The 15,786-nt window shown below is 50.5% G+C and overlaps 2 protein-coding genes across 3 annotated transcripts; one reads left to right on the top strand and one right to left on the bottom strand.

Moving 5' to 3' along the window:
- Positions 1 to 537: 537 nt before the first annotated feature.
- PPP1R15A (protein phosphatase 1 regulatory subunit 15A) lies at positions 538 to 3,723 on the top strand. 2 transcript variants are annotated; one of them, XM_059904936.1, is made up of 3 exons: positions 538 to 772; positions 1,503 to 2,877; positions 3,300 to 3,723. In XM_059904936.1, exons 2-3 carry the CDS (start codon positions 1,507 to 1,509, stop codon positions 3,642 to 3,644), a joined length of 1,716 nt encoding a protein of 571 aa, XP_059760919.1. In that variant the 5' UTR covers positions 538 to 772; positions 1,503 to 1,506; the 3' UTR covers positions 3,645 to 3,723. The 2 variants fall into 2 exon arrangements, with proteins under 2 accessions (XP_059760919.1, XP_059760918.1); XM_059904935.1 differs by having other exon boundaries at positions 1,498 to 2,877.
- Positions 3,724 to 5,547: 1,824 nt separating this feature from the next.
- TULP2 (TUB like protein 2) lies at positions 5,548 to 15,211 on the bottom strand. The gene is made up of 11 exons (XM_059905452.1): positions 15,185 to 15,211; positions 14,634 to 14,760; positions 13,831 to 13,995; positions 13,471 to 13,587; positions 9,205 to 9,326; positions 8,246 to 8,557; positions 7,221 to 7,333; positions 6,580 to 6,694; positions 6,396 to 6,494; positions 5,987 to 6,158; positions 5,548 to 5,702 (listed from the first exon to the last, which is right to left on the bottom strand). Exons 1-11 carry the CDS (start codon positions 15,209 to 15,211, stop codon positions 5,569 to 5,571), a joined length of 1,503 nt encoding a protein of 500 aa, XP_059761435.1. The 3' UTR covers positions 5,548 to 5,568.
- Between the last annotated feature and the right edge of the window lie 575 nt (positions 15,212 to 15,786).

Genomic DNA, 15,786 nt, shown 5'->3' with positions numbered 1-15,786 from the left:
TTTAGTATCCCCTCACCACATATTTGTTGAGCACTTACTATGTGCCAGGCAGTGAGCAATGCAAGGTGCCCGACTTCAGGGGGCTTACACAGTCTGTGTCTTTTGCAATGAATCTAGACTCTGCTGTGACCACCTTGAGCAAGTGATTTCATTCCCAAGCCTCAGTTTCTCCATCTGTGAAAGGGAAACAATAATACTCTCCCACACCGGGTAAGAAGCCGACCGGATGGGAAAGTGGGAGACGCTAGACTGGGGCCTGCTGGTTAAATAGGGGAGAGGCATTTGCCTGGAACAGGGGTTAAGCGAGCTCCCTCACTGCTTAAGCAGTTCACGTGTTTGAGTGACAGCTCGCTTGCTTGGGGCGTGGCCACGCTTGGAAGCGCCGCCGCCGCCATGACGTCACAAAGCCGGGACTCTCCGCGAGAAGTCCAACCTTGTTTTCCGCTCAGATCCTCACGTTTACGTTTCGAAACCCCGCCTCCCCTCTTGACGTTAGCACGTCCGGCTGCGTTAGCCTATAAAAACCCCGCGGGTAGCGTCAGCGCAAACCCGTTCAGTATCCCACTTGTTTGTCTTTATGCGTCTCCCGGCACGATCCCGCGGCCTTTTGTCGCGATAGCACTTGCAGCAGTCGGTGACAACTTGAGTCCCCGAGCCCAACGCCGGAGGGCGAGATGAACGCGCTGGCCTCCCGAGCCGTCCGAACCTGTGATCGCTTGTGGCAACCCCAGCAGGCGCTCCTCCCCCCAGGGTGACTCACGGTCCCGAGCCGGTGAGTTGGGGGGTCGGAACACCTAGGTCCCCAGGGATTTGGGAGCTGGGATCAGACTGCTGGTCAGTTATGAGGAGGGAGCTCAGACTTCTGGGTTCCGAAATAGGAGGGTTCGGGGCCCGGACTCCTGGGTCCTAAGGAGGGCCTGGGAACCTGAACTCTTGTGTATGGAGGGGTGGGACGGACCCCAGGGCTCGGACTTAGGAAGCAGAAGGAATTGGGAACTTGGAGTTCTGAGCCAGACGGAGGAGGGGTCTGGGAGCCAGGCTCTTGGGTCCCCAATGAAGGAACCATCTGGGGATCGGAATTTTTGAGTCTCCGAGGGAGGAGGGTGATGGGGGTATGATTTGTCAATCCTCAGGAGGGTGTGAGAAGCAGGGACCAGGACTTTGTCCCCACGAGAAGCAAGTAGAGGACCTGTGTTCTCTCTTCTTGGGGCTAGGACTTATGGGTCTGAGAGCAGATGGGGCTAGGGGCTTGTTGAGCTAAGGACAGAGAGAATGGGGACCCAAACTCTTGGGTATTGAGAGAGGAGGTGGCGAAACAAGGGACAGAGATGGGAGTGGCTGGGATCGGAAAGGAATGTGGGGCGGGGACTCTCCTGTTTCTATTTGTTACTTTGCTATTTGTTACTATTTCCGTTGCTATGACTCAAGGTCATCCTCTGATACTATCTCCTAAATGGCTTCTAAACTTGATTCCTTTTTTTTCTCCCTTTTTCCCAGTCTAGACAGATGGCCCCAGGCCAAGTGCCCCATCAGCCTGCCCCCTGGAGGGATACCCACCCCTTCTATCTCCTGTCCCCGCTGGTGGGCCTTCTCAGCCGGGCCTGGAGCCACCTGAGAGGCCCAGGATCTCCAGAGACCTGGTTGGTGGAAGCAGTAACCAGAACAGATCAGAGAGCTGTCCTGGAGGGAGAAGCTAAGGCTTCTCTGGCCACTCACCATGCCCCCAAGGTCAGGCACCCTCAAGAGGAGACTGGAGACAGTGGAGCAGCTGAGGAGGATGGAGAAGCATCCCGGGGGGCCTGCCCTGACCTGGAAACCAAGTGTTCTCTTCTTGAAGGCTGGGGACTTTCAGATGATGATGACGAAGAGTATGGCAGGGAAGAAGCAACCAGTGTCCCTAGAGAGCAGGGAAGTGAATTTAGGGATGGCCAGCCTGCTCCCCTGTCCCCCAGCCTTCTGGTAACATCCCTGCAAGACCTTCCTGGGGAGGAGGAATCTAAGGAAGAAGGGGTTACTGAAGATAAAGAAGTGATCACGTTCTCTTTTCCTCCATCACACTGGGAGTGTTGTCCAGGGGTGGAGGAAGAGGAGGGGGAGGAGGAGGATGAAGAAGCTGTAAATAAAGAAGCTCCTAGAACATCTACCTCTCCCTTAGCTCTGGGATCCAAGCCCAGAGCTTGGGTGTGCTGCCCCGTGGATGGAGCCACAGAGGAAGAAAGAACAGAGACTAAAGTGGCCACGAAGACCTCCATTTGCCCCTCATCTGCAGGCTCCCACCTCAGGGCCCGGGAGTGCTGTTCAGGAGGGGAGCCTGAGAAGGAGAAGGCCAAAAAAGCTGAGAAAGGAGAGGCTGACCCAGAGCCACACTCCTCAATTCTAGCCCAGAGGCCCCCGCTCAGGACCTGGCAGCATCAATCCAGTGTGATCACAGAGGAAGAAGAGGAGGAGGAGGACCGTGATGCAGGAGAGGCTGAGGCCTCCTCTTCCATCCCACCCACAAGTGCCTTCCTGAGGGCCTGGGTGTACCGACCAGGAGAGGACACAGAGGAGGAAAGTGAGTGTGAGGATGAGAATGAGGATGAAGACGGTGAATCAGAAGCAGCTGACTTGGAACCAAGTCCCTCCCTTCAGGCCCAGAGTGCCCTCTTCAGGGACCGGATATATCAGCCTGGAGAGGAAGCAGAGGGAGGGGAAGCTGCCACAGAGTGGGGAGAAGCTGAGCCCTGCCCCTTCCGAGTGGCCATCTATTTACCTGGAGAGAAGGCCCCACCTCCTTGGGCTCCTCCTCCGCTGCCCCGCCGTCTGCAAACGCGGCTCAAGTCTGCAGAAACCCCCACCAGGCATCGGGACCCTGAGCCTCCCCTAAAGACCAGAAAGGTGGGTGCTGAGGGCTCAGATTCGTGAGGTTAGCGAGGAGAGGGCTGGGAACTGGAACTCCTGGGCCTGGGGGCCAAAGGGCTGGAGGCCCCGATTCCTGGGTCCCCCGTGTTGCAGAGGGTTGCATGTGAGCTCCGTTGGGACGGCTGTGTTCACTGTAATGCAATCCTTTGCAAGAGGCTGGGCCCTTGTGGGAGGGAGGAGCAGCTGCACTGATGTCAACCCCAGGGAACTACCTCCATCTTCAGTGAGTCAGACGGAGGATCCGAGGGCAGGTGAATGACTAGCCAGATAACAAGCGTTGTTGTGCAACTAATTTTTGTTTGGTTCTCTCTCTCTCCCCACACCCCCCAACCTGTGGCCGTTTGTATCTTGTGTCTGTATCTCTGTGTCTCCCCATGTCTGTGCCGGTCCATCTCCAGGTGCGCTTCTCTGAGAAGGTCTCCGTCCATCTCCTGGCTGTCTGGGCGGGACCCGCCCAGGCTGCCCGCAGAGGCCCCTGGGAGCAGTTCGCCCGGGATCGCAGCCGCTTTGCCCGACGCATCGCCCAAGCCCAAGAGGAGCTGGGTCCCTACCTTACCCCTGCCGCCCGGGCCAGGGCCTGGGCACGCCTCAGGAACCCTCCCACTTCTCTGGCCACCATACCTGCCCCTACCCCGACCTTACCCATGTCGCCCATGCAGACCACGCCTTTGAGCCACATTCTGGCCTCTCCGTCTCCTCCCTGTGTGTCTCCTTGCCTGGACTTCAGTGGGGGGCGTGGCTAAGATGAAGTAGTTTTCGTGTTATTAACTATTTATTTTTTTAAGTGTTGGTTTATATAAGGAATAAAGCTTTTCATAGTGAGCAGCGTCTCCGTGTGTGTCTGAACTGACACCATCCACTACTCCTGGGTCCCCAAAACAGTTGCGGGGGAACAGCATAAAGGCGAGCCTCTCAATAGAGGATAAACTACATTTCCCATCATCCCTTGAATTTGCCTCTTCCCATTCCGAGGCTTCTTTTGAACTAAGGACGGGTGGGTTTTGTCGTTTTTCTTTGGCTTCCACCTAAATTTGATTAAACCCCGGACAGTTATCTCCCCAAGGCGGCTGGGAACTGGACTCACCAAAAAAGAGTTAAGCTCCAGTTTTCTGTGTGTCCCTGTAATACAAAGACTCATCCTCCTACTGGCAGATGTGCTGAGTTCCTCAAGGCTTTCGCATTTATGAGTGGGCCTGATTTCACATTTATAAATCCTGTGTCCATAGACTCAGTTTCCTTATCTGTAAAATGCGGCTAACAATTGCACATACCTTATAAGTTTGTAAGGCCCCAAAGGAAGTCATAATTAAAACAATGTTTGTCAAATAACATATAAGCGTTGGCTAGTATTTATTCTCACTCTCAGGGGTGTCTTCAACTACTAATCCTACTTTACCTCACCAGCTTAGAACTCTTCACAGCAGTTCAAACAAAAGTGGCCCGGGGGGCTTCCCTGGTGGCTCAGTGGTTAAGAATCTGCCTGCCAATGCAGGGGTCACGGTTCGAGCCCTGGTCCAGGAAGATCCCACATGCTGCGGAGCAATTAAGTCCATGCGCCACAACTACTGAGCCTGTGCTCTAGAGCCCACGTGCCACAACTACTGAAGCCCGCGCACCTAGAGCCCATGCTCCGCAATAAGAGAAGCCACTGCAATGAGAAGCCCGCGCACCGCAACAAAGAGTAGCTCCCACTCACCACAACTAGAGAAAGCCCGTGCGCAGCAACGAAGACCCAACACAGCCAAAAAATAAATAATAATAAAAAGATGTTAAGAAGAACTAAAGAGTAAAAAAAAAAACAACAGAGGCTTGGAAAAAAACAAAAAGGCCCAGGCTTCCCTGGTGGCGCAGTGGTTAAGAATCCGCCTGCCAGTGCAGGGAACACAGGTTCGACCCCTGGTCCAGGAAGATCCCACATGCCATGGAGCAACTAAGCCCGTGCGCCACAACTATTGAGCCTGCGTGCCACAACTACTGAAGCCCATGTGGCTAGAGCCCGTGCTCCGCAACAAGAGAAGCCACCGGGATGAGAAGCCCACGCACCGCAACGAAGAGTAGCCCCTGCTCGCCACAACTAGAGAAAGCCGGCGCACAGCAACGAAGACCCAACGCAGCCAAAAATAAAAAATAAAATAAATAAATAAAATTAATTAATTAGTTAATTTTTTTTTAAAGTGGCCCAAACGTCCTGCACCCTATCCAGCCTCATACCTTGCCCCTCCCCATTGGTTCCCCAGGCTCCTGCTACACTATCCTTTCATTCCCAAACCGACCAAGCCCCCTTCCACCTTAAGACCTCTGTATGAGCTGTGGCTACTGTCTGTTCCCGTCCCTGACCCCTCTGGCTCAGCTAGCTCCTTGTGATTCTTCAGATGTAGATTTTTTAAAGAGATATCTTGCTCTGACCCAGACAACTTGTGTGCCTTCCTCGTTCATAGCAGATGAGCATTTTGATTTTTTTGTTGTTTAAGACCCATTCCCCATGATCGGACTGTGATTTCAGGAGAGCAAGTGCTGCCGAACAGCCCACTGCCTAGAGCACAGGACGGGGCACCCAGGCGGCGTCTAATAAGTGTTGGTTATTAGTAAACTGGTGCAAAAGAAGGCACGCTGGGGCCCTTTCTCCAAATGAGCAGGCACACAAGCTGATGAGAGTATTTCATTGAATTACTCACATGCCAGCTTCCCATCGAAACTGGACAAGCAGATGGCGAAGGCTTGGAGCGGACACAGTGGGAAGCGGAAGTCCATGGTGAACGTGTCTGGGGCTATGCGACCGAACTGGAGCACCAGGTAGTCCGCTGAGAAGGAAGTCAGGAACTAAGAGGAGCGGGTGTCATTTCCCTGCCGCGGGCCTCTGAGCCGCGAGAACTACGACTCCCGAGAGGCTGTGCGGCGCCCTCACTATGCGCGGAATCCTCCGGAAGTGCAGTTTACATGGCAGAGGGCCTTGTAAACTACACTTCCCAATAGGCTTTGCAATAGCGTGGAGTCGGCCCTGCCTAGAAAAACGCTCAAGTGCTAATGGGAGAAGTAGTTCTCGTCCTGCTCCCTTGCCCAGGTAAACCAGTTCCTAGGAGCTCACGGTCATCCGGATGCATGATCTGGAAGTTCTTGACCGAGGTTCTAGTGACGCGACCATGAAAATTGAGCACGTAGGCGCCGCTCTCGTCGCTCCACGATGGGGCTTTATTTTGCAGCAGGACCAGCCCATGGCTGGCCCCCCGTTGGAGGCGACTCAGTAGCGACTCCTGTTCCTAGAGGGTAAAGTAGGGGACGTGGTTAACCAACTACCAACCAGCTTTTTTTCTCCAGACGCAGAATTTTGAGTCCCTAGGCGCTCCTTCCTGAGAAACATAAGTCTGACAAAGTCCTCCCGGCTTCATATATGACCTTATGCAATCCATCGGCTCCCTCTCCCCTTAGGACCTATGGCCGGTCCCCCAGGCCTTCCTCCCCATTGACCCAGAGACACTCAACCTTGGCGGACTCACATTTTGTGGCTGGACACTGATTCTCTGGTTCTGGGCGTCGATTCCTGGAATGATCACAGTCATTTTCCGGGGCCCTCGGAATCCCAAGACGTTGGTCTCCTGAGGGTAGTATGCTCCATTTGGCCTGCTTCTTTCTCCCTCCCCACCGTCCTGCTCCACTCTCTCTCGTCTCCCAGACACTCACATAACACACAGCCCCCAGCTCCTCCCTGATCCGAGCAGTCTCTGGGACAAAATTCTTCCTTTCTGGATTCACCCCATTGTCGAAGATGGTGAATTTGGTGCCCAAGACATTAGATCTGCTCCAGGAGGGAAGTGGTCAGAATAAAAATAATAATTATTCCTGTTTTACATTAACTGCTTTCCCATGTCATCTCATGAACTCTTCCGATCAATCCTCTACAAAAGACTCATGTTCTATGTTCCATGTATCTAGTCCCAGCCCCCTCTCTTTCTTTGGTGAGCCATGATTTTAGCCTCCTGCCTTGGCCCTTTAGGAACGCTCTTCCAAGACAAAAGAACTCACATATCCCAGCTCTCTTCTCCCACAGGAACTTAGGAATGCCAGCCCCGTGTCTCTCAAGAAGTCAAATGTCTTAAATGCCAGTCCCTGCTCCAAAGCCTTCAGTTCTATTCCCAACCACCCCAGGGTTGCAACTTGAAGAACTACAAAACCCATCAGTCCCCAAGAGAAAAAGTTCTAGGGCAGGTGGAACTTGTACTCTACAGCCCGCTGGGAAATGTAGTTCAATTGTCCCCTCCCCCCCCCCGCAACCCCTGGCCCTCTGCCACCTGTTTTATCACACACATCAGGACTCTGCCCACCTGACTTTGCCCACAAAATTGTCCCCATCCCGAGATAGGTCTGTGGGGTCCAGGGAGACGAGGTAATTAGAGGTTTTGCTCCTTTTTCTCTTGCGCCCAGCCAGAAGGAAGTACTGTGGATGTGAGAAACAGCCCATTAGAATCGATTTCTGGTATTTGGCTAGGGCGAGGGGTCCAAAGCAAGGAAACACCATGTCCCCAAGACAGAAGAAAGGGTAATGGAGCAATAAGCGTCCCAAGGCTTGCTGGGAGATGCGGTTCTCACTGAAGGAAGTCATCAGCTGGGTCCTGAATGGGGAGCTTCATTTCACATCTTAGTATCTCCCCCTTATTCCTTCGGCCATTGGGTGCAGGGTTGGGGCTGAGCCCAGGCAGGGGCCAGCCTGACTGGCAGGCAGGGCCTGGCTTTGGAGAACAGGGAAGAGCCTCACTTGGAACATCGCAGCAGGACTTCAGTACGTGTTTCATCTGGGAAAAACCAGGTCTGGCACTGAGTTGGGGAAAAGCCTCTTTCTGGGAGAGAATGAGTAATTGAGGAGAAGCGGCCACACTTGAGAGAGGAATGGCCAGACTGAGAGGGGAGTCGCTTGGCTATGGGTGGAAAATCCACGAAGGAAGGGGCTTGGCTCCTGAGAGGCGGGGCCTGTCCCAGGATTGGGTGGGGCCTGATAACACAGAAGGCTCATTGAGGGGCCAGACTTGGATCGACAAAGATGGGGCCAGTACCTCACGAGGGTCTGTAAGGGGTGGGGCTTGGGACCTCCCAACAGGGCGTGGCCTAGCTTTGAGAAAGGCGGGCCCAACTCGAGAGTGGACAGGGCTATATTATGGGACGGGGAGGGCCTATCGGGCTCTGAGAGGAAAGAAGCCTAGTGCTGTGAAGGGCAGGACTTGGCGCTGGAGCTGACTATTCCTAGTTCAATGACGAGCAAGGCCTGGATTCGCCTAAGTCTTGACCTCGCTCAGAAAGGGGCGGGACTTGCCCTTGGGAGGTGGGACTTGCTTCCGAGGCTGCCAGACCGCACCTTTCGGCCGTCGGCCGCCTCCAGGTAGAGATAGTAGAAAGGGAACATGCCCTTGTCTACCCCGCGCTTGTCGCGGCTGATGCGACACTGCACCGTGAGACCGCGCAGCGCTGGCCGCAGCACATACGCTTCCATGTCCTCGCCCAGCCGAGGGCCTGGGGCGCAGGGAGGCGAGCGGAGCGAGCTCCCCACATCGCTGTTGCCCGCGCCGCCCGCGCCTTCCGGGGCCTCGGACACCTCCTCGTCGGCCGCCCACGGGGAGTTCCTCACTGTAGACTCCAACTCCTCTTTCTTCTCTTCCAGGTCTTCGCCCTAGCCCACGCGCCAAGTTCAAGTTGAGGGACAGCCGAGACCCGCCCTCCCCCCGCCTTGCCAACTAGCGATTGGCCACCCCAGCTCAGGGTTACGCCCTCTCTCGACCCAGTTTTCTATTGGTCAAGCATCTCAGCCACCTGCTGATTGGCCAGTACGTTCAAGGGGCCCACCCCGCCAAGCCCTCTTCATGTGTTGATTGGCCAGCACCATTAGCATCCCTCTGCAGCCACACCCATTCCACCTACCGATTGGAGAATCCCTTTGAAAGCACTGCCCATTCCTCTAATACCAATGTTCATTGGGTCTAGATAACATATAGTACCGCCCAGATCTACTCAACTGAAACTATCTCACTTTCATCAGTAGCAAAGTGAGTGTCATTTGCCCCTTTCTCACCCTCTCCAAAGCTCGCTGCCTTTCGAGGGGCTGGGTTTTAATGTATATGCTCACATCAATTCAAATCCTCTAGACTGACTCAATAAATGGTGCACCCATAGAGCCTCTGCTAGCACAAACATAACAGGTTCCACTCACCAGTAAAAAGGGCCCTTGACTGGGCTGCAGAATTTTAGAGTCCCGTCCCCCCTAGAGTCCGAAACTAGCCCTCCTCCTCCTATATCCTTATTGCCTGTGCCACCTCCCACCTTGTTGGAGGCCAAGTCTCCATGGCCCCCGACAACATCCATTCCAGGGTTTGGTCTCGGAGTGGGCACCTCGTATTCATCTCCAACATCCTGGGATTCGCTCTCGTCCTCAGCACTGCCCCCTAAGGGGTGGAAGAAGCCCGAAGAAGACTGAGCTCAGGACACGTGGGTCCCAGGAGCTCGGGACAAGGTCATCAGTGCTAGCTGGAAAAGGCCAGAACTCTTGGGTTTCTGACCCCTACTTATTTCTCATCAACCTCACTTGCCAGGTCCTCCTCCTCCCCCATGTGCACAGGGGTCTATACAAGCTGAGAAGTCTCTGACTGCTCTGGATCTAAGGACAGGGAGGGGTTAGAGTCCTCTCTTTCCCTTGTCCCAGAGAGAGCATCCGGGAGACTGGGGAACTAAAATGGGAGGAGGGAGCGGAGTTTGGGGTGACAACCCAGAGTCCTGTTATTGAAATCGTTGGTCATGTCGTGAGAATAAAAGGAAATGTCACCACAATAGAATATTAAGAAATAAAACTACTTCAACATAATAAAGGCCATATATGACAAACCCACAACAAACATCATTCTCAACGGTGAAAAACTGAAAGCATTTCCTCTAAGATCAGGAACGAGACAAGGATGTCCACTCTCACCACTATTATTCAACATAGTTCGGGAAGTCCTAGCCACGGCATTCAGAGAAGAAAAAGAAATAAAAGGAATACAAATTGGAAAAGAAGAAGTAAAACTGTCACTGTTTGCAGATGACATGATATTATACATAGAGAATCCTAAAACTGCCACCAGAAAACTGCTAGAGCTAATTAATGAATATGGTAAAGTTGCAGGATACAAAGTTAATGCACAGAAATCTCTTGCATTCCTATTCACTAATGATGAAAAATCTGAAAGAGAAATTATGGAAACTTTACCATTGCAACCAAAAGAATAAAATACCTAGGAATAAACCTACCTAGGGAGACAAAAGACCTGTATGCAGAAAACTATAAGACACTGATGAAAGAAATTAAAGATGATACCAACAGATGGAGAGATATACCATGTTCTTGGATTGGAAGAATTAACATTGTGAAAATGACTATACTACCCAAAGCAATCTACAGATTCAATGCAATCCCTATCAAATTACCAATGGCATTTTTTATGGAGCTAGAACAAATCATCTTAAAATTTGTATGGAGACACAAAAGACCCCGAATAGCCAAAGCAGTCTTGAGGGAAAAAAACGGAGCTGAAGGAATCAGACTCCCTGACTTCAGACTATACTACAAAGCTACAGTAATCAAGACAATATGGTACTGGCACAAAAACAGAAACATAGATCAATGGAACAAGATAGAAAGCCCAGAGATAAACCCATGCACCTATGGTCAACTAATCTATGACAAAGGAGTCAAAGATATACAATGGAGAAAAGACAGTCTCTTCAATAAGTGGTGCTGGGAAAACTGGACAGCTACATGTAAAAGAATGAAATTAGAATACTCCCTAACACCATACACAAAAATAAACTCAAAATGGATTAGAGACCTAAATGTAAGACTGGACACTATAAAACTCTTGGAGGAAAACATAGGAAGAACACTCTTTGACATAAATCACAGCAAGATCTTTTTTGATCCACCTCCTAGAGTAATGGAAATAAAAACAAAAATAAACAAATGGGGCCTAATGAAACTTCAAAGCTTTTGCACAGCAAAGGAAACCATAAACAAGATGAAAAGACAACCCTCAGAATGGGAGAAAATATTTGCAAACGAATCAACGGACAAAGGATTAATCTCCAAAATATATAAACAGCTCATGCAGCTCAATATTAAAGAAACAAACACCCCAATCCAAAAATGGGCAGAAGACCTGAATAGACATTTCTCCAAAGAAGACATACAGACAGCCACGAAGCACATGAAAAGATGCTCAACATCACTAATTATTAGAGAAATGCAAATCAAAACTACAATGAGGTGTCACCTCACACCAGTTAGAATGGGCATCATCAGAAAATCTACAAACAACAAATGCTGGAGAGGGTGTGGAGAAAAGGGAACCCTCCTGCACTGTTGGTGGGAATGTAAGTTGATACAGCCACTATGGAGAACAATATGGAGGTTCCTTAAAAAACTAAAAATAGAATTACCATATGACCCAGCAATCCCACTACTGGGCATATACCCAGAGAAAACCGTAATTCAAAAAGACACATGCACCCGAATGTTCATTGCAGCACTATTTACAATAGCCAGGTCATGGAAGCAACCTAAATGCCCATCAACAGACGAATGGATAAAGAAGTTGTGGTACATATATACAATGGATTATTACTCAGCCATAAAAAGGAACGAAATTGAGTCATTTGTTGAGACGTGGATGGATCTAGAGACTGTCATACAGAGTGAAGTAAGTCAGAAAGAGAAAAACAAATATCGTATATTAACGCATGTATGTGGAACCTAGAAAAATGGTACAGATGAGCCGGTTTGCAGGGCAGAAGTTGAGACACAGATATAGAGAACAGACATATGGACACCAAGGGGGGAAAACTGTGGTGGGTTGGGGATGGTGGTGTACTGAATTGGGCGATTGGGATTGACATGTATACACTGATGTGTGTAAAATTGATGACTAATAAGAACCTGCAGTTTAAAAAGCAAACAAACAAAACAACTAATACTAAACTTTCATTGGGTTATTTGTATGGAAATATGTTAATATAAATGTTTCAGACATTACATGAAATTTCTAAAAATCTTATATGTTCTGGTATAATGTTATAAGTCATAATCCTAGTTATTACTTTAAAATGTATATCTCAGAAGTAACTAATTTTCTTTTCAACTGCATTATTATGAACTTTCATCAAATCTTTAACCGTGGTCATTTTTAAGTCTTTTGTCATTTACAGACAGTTCTGGGTGTACTCTGATGCTTTTGCAAATATGTTCCTATAAAAGGGTTTCATCTTCAAGAAATTCATGGAAAAGATTCTGACAAGTACAGGTTTCTGGTAACTGACTGTACGGCTGAACTGAATGAATAAGCATTTTCAGAACTCTAATGAAAAACTGATGAACTCATAAAAGTGCTAACAAAAGATCAAGATGAAAAAAAAAATTAATTACATGGGACTGAGTGAACTGATGAGGATGAGTATAATTTTTGTGACTTTCTGTTTGAATTAAAAAAAAAAAAATCCCACAAGGACTCAGAGGCAAAGAATATACAAATCAATTTTCACTGCAAATTAAAGGAGCTGTTACAGTGGAGGATTACTGGACTGAATGTCAATATTATGACATAGTATGAGTGTGTTTCATGTTTGGTAATTGCAATCATTGTTGCTTTTTTTGTGGTCATCCATGTACAATGCTTGGTGTCAGTCTATTTATCTCTTGTAAAAATAAAATACAGTGTGTGTGTGTGTGTGTGAAGAAAAAAAAAAAGTATGGGGAAGGGAGGGATGAGTAGGCAAACCACAAAGGATTTTTAAGGCACTGAAAATACTCTGGATGATAGTATAATGGTTACTATACTAGACTTTCATTCAAACCCACAGAATGTACAGCACCAAGAATGAACCCTCATGTAAACTACAGACTTTGATAAGGATGTGTGACTGTAGGTTCATCAACTGTAACAAAAATACCATTCTGGAGTGGGATGTTGGTAATAAAGGAGGCTATGCCTGTGTGAAGGCAGGAGGTATATGGAAAAAAAAAAAAAGATGATATTATTATAGTGTAAAATTGTCTTGAGGCAAATTGAAACAAAAAAACCCCAAAACAAACTAGAAATATTATCACAAATGACATATTTAAAAAAAAAAAAAAGGCATGAAATACTGATAATGCTACAACATAGATGAACATTGAAAGCATGCTAAGCAAAAGAAGCCAATCACAAACGATTATATACTGTATTATTCTATATATGAATATAGAAATATCCAAAATAGGCAAATCTAAAGATACAGAAATTAGATTAGTGGTTACTTAGGTCTGGGAGAAACTGGGGGGGGGGGGAGTTGACTGATAAAAGGTATAGGGCTTTCTTTTGTGGGTGATGATAATGTTCTAGAATTCACTGTGGTGATTGTTGCACATCTTGGTAAATATACTGAAAACCATGGAATTGTAAACTTTAAATGAGTGAATTGTATAGTATGTGAGATATATCTCAACAAAGCTGTTACCAAAAAGGGGGAGGATTTGCCACATAGACCAGGGGGCCAGATTTCACCCAATGTCCCAGAAATTACCAGGTCGTTGGCGGGCTGGCCAACCCCTGCGCCGAGTCCCCGGAGGCTCTTCATAAGGAGGTGGTGAGGAAGGAACATACTCCACGGAGACTTCCTCCAACTCGAGATCGGAACTGTCTGGTAATCAGGATAGGGAGGGGGTCTGGAGACTGGGATTTCTGAATACTGGGGAAGGAGAGGGCTGGAGATACAGATTCTTGCGTGTTGGAGAGGGAGAAGGTTCGGGACCTGGACTCCTTGGTGTGAAGGATAACGGGGCCCCTGGGGGTCCTTTGGAGAGCAAGGACTGAGGTTCCAGACTCCTGGGCTCTAGTGGGAGTGGAGTTCTAGTGTATAGGCGGCCCAAGGATTTGAGATTACCTGCTTCTGTCGGCGATACCAGGGGTCCACGCTCGCCACTGCCATCTCCACCGCAGCTCACGGTGCTCAGGACACTGCGGGCACCAGGGTGCAGATGTGCCTCTGGCACGTTCTCCTGAAGGAAAGGGTTCCCGGGGCCTGGGAGAAGGTGCGGCGAGGCCCATTAACACGATGTACAAATTCCGGTCATCTGAGAAGATCCGCCTCCTCACTGGTCTCCGAGACATCGTCCCTGATTGACTGACCACCCAAACCCCCGAGACCCACTCAGAACCCTAACTCCGTCCCAAGACTCAAACAAGCACAGCCCTACCGCTAAATTGTCTCGATTCCGCGAGTAAACAATCCCACGCGGGCTCTCCAGTACCTCGGCTCTAAATAACCCAGTCCCGGCCCTCGGGCTTTGCCTACTTCAGCAGTGAGGTTTCTGCCTAACTGCAACCCGGAGCTTTTCCAGGCCCCGGCCTAGCACTCTCTGGGCGGTCCCCGGCTCCCCCAGGCTCCGCCCCAGAGCTCTAACAAGCCCAATCACAGGACTCTTTCGGGCCCCACCCGCACCCGCGCTCTCCCTGACCCCGCCCCCGCACTCTCACAGGTTCTGCCCCTGGGCCCTCACAGGCCTTGCACTCAGGCTCTCCTGGGCTCCACCCAAGGGTTCTGTCAGGCCCCGCTCCCGGGCTCTACAAGTCCCCGCCCCAGGGCTCCGGCAGGCCCTTCCCCTCTAAGCCCTTTAGGCCCCGCACTCCCACAGACCCCTCCCTCCAGGGCTGTGCTCCTGCCCGACCCTGGGAACCTTTCCTCACCGCTGTCACCCGAGAAGCGCTTCTCCCGCTGCCGCGGTCGCCGAGGCCGCAGGGAAGCGTCAGGATTGGCCTGAACCATGAGGGGCTCTTGGCGCTTCCGTCGCTGCTTCATCTCAAACAGCCGCCGCTGCGGGAGCGGGAAAACGGTGTATGGGCGGGAATGGGAGGGTTGGAACCGGACCAGAAGACATGGGTGAAAGGGGGCCTGAGGCAAGGGGCGTCCTGCATCGGTGGGAGAGTTCCAGGCCTTCAGTCCCTCAGCAATTCCTTCCTTAGATCCAGGAGTCCTGGCTCCCAGGCCCCTCCTCCCCCAGGACCTAGGAGTCCTGCTCTCCAGAACCCTTGTTCCTTAGAAATTTTGGAGTCTCATCACCAAGGTTTGCTTCTTGAGGATCCCAAATTCCTATTTTCTCATTTCCCAATTGCAAAACTTGAGGCTCCGAGAGAGCCAACGAGGACCAGGAGTCCCAGAGCAAGTCCTGGGGGTGGGGCTTCTGGGGAGGTATGGAAGATGGAAGAGTCGGGGGTGGCAGGATTCCTGGGCACAGTACCTGCTGTTCCAGCTTCTGCAGCCTCATGGCGGCAAGCACATCCCCCAGGGCCCTGAGAGAGGTGCAGGTTCATAGTGACAGCAAGCAGGGCACCCTGGTTGCCCAAGAGCCCCTCCCCTTCTTCCCCCTGCCCACCTTAGGGTTCTGAACATTTGTGAGGACACAGAAGAGGCAGAACCCGAGCCTGCTCCACCAGTTCTGAAGCTCTTTCTCACAGCACTGGCCTGTCTAGAATCCAGGAGTCAGAGACCCCAGGCCCCTCCTGTCCCAGGACTCAAACCCCCCATCCCTTCTTCTTTCAGACCCAGGAGTCCTCATTTGTAGCTCCCTCCCTTTAGGTAGGACCCAGAAATCCAAGCCCCCAGGCCCTTCCTGCAAGGCCAATGGTGCTGAACCTGCAAACATCATTATGAGACCAGAGCTGAGTAGGTGTGGGCATAATCAAACTTTGAGTTCCCCCTTGCACCTCCATCTCCACCCCTGCCCATCTCATTTCCCCCACTCACTCTTTCTTCCATGTGTCATTCTCCTGAGACATCCTGGAGAAGCAAAATGAGGAGTCAGGACCCAGACCCAACGTCCCAATGGACTCTTCCCTTCAA

This window comes from Balaenoptera ricei, chromosome 19 (genome assembly GCF_028023285.1).
Source record: "Balaenoptera ricei isolate mBalRic1 chromosome 19, mBalRic1.hap2, whole genome shotgun sequence".
NCBI classification, from domain to species: Eukaryota; Metazoa; Chordata; class Mammalia; order Artiodactyla; family Balaenopteridae; genus Balaenoptera; species Balaenoptera ricei.
The sequence above is the reverse complement of the archived record's forward strand: the minus strand, read 5'-3'. Positions and strand labels throughout refer to the sequence as shown.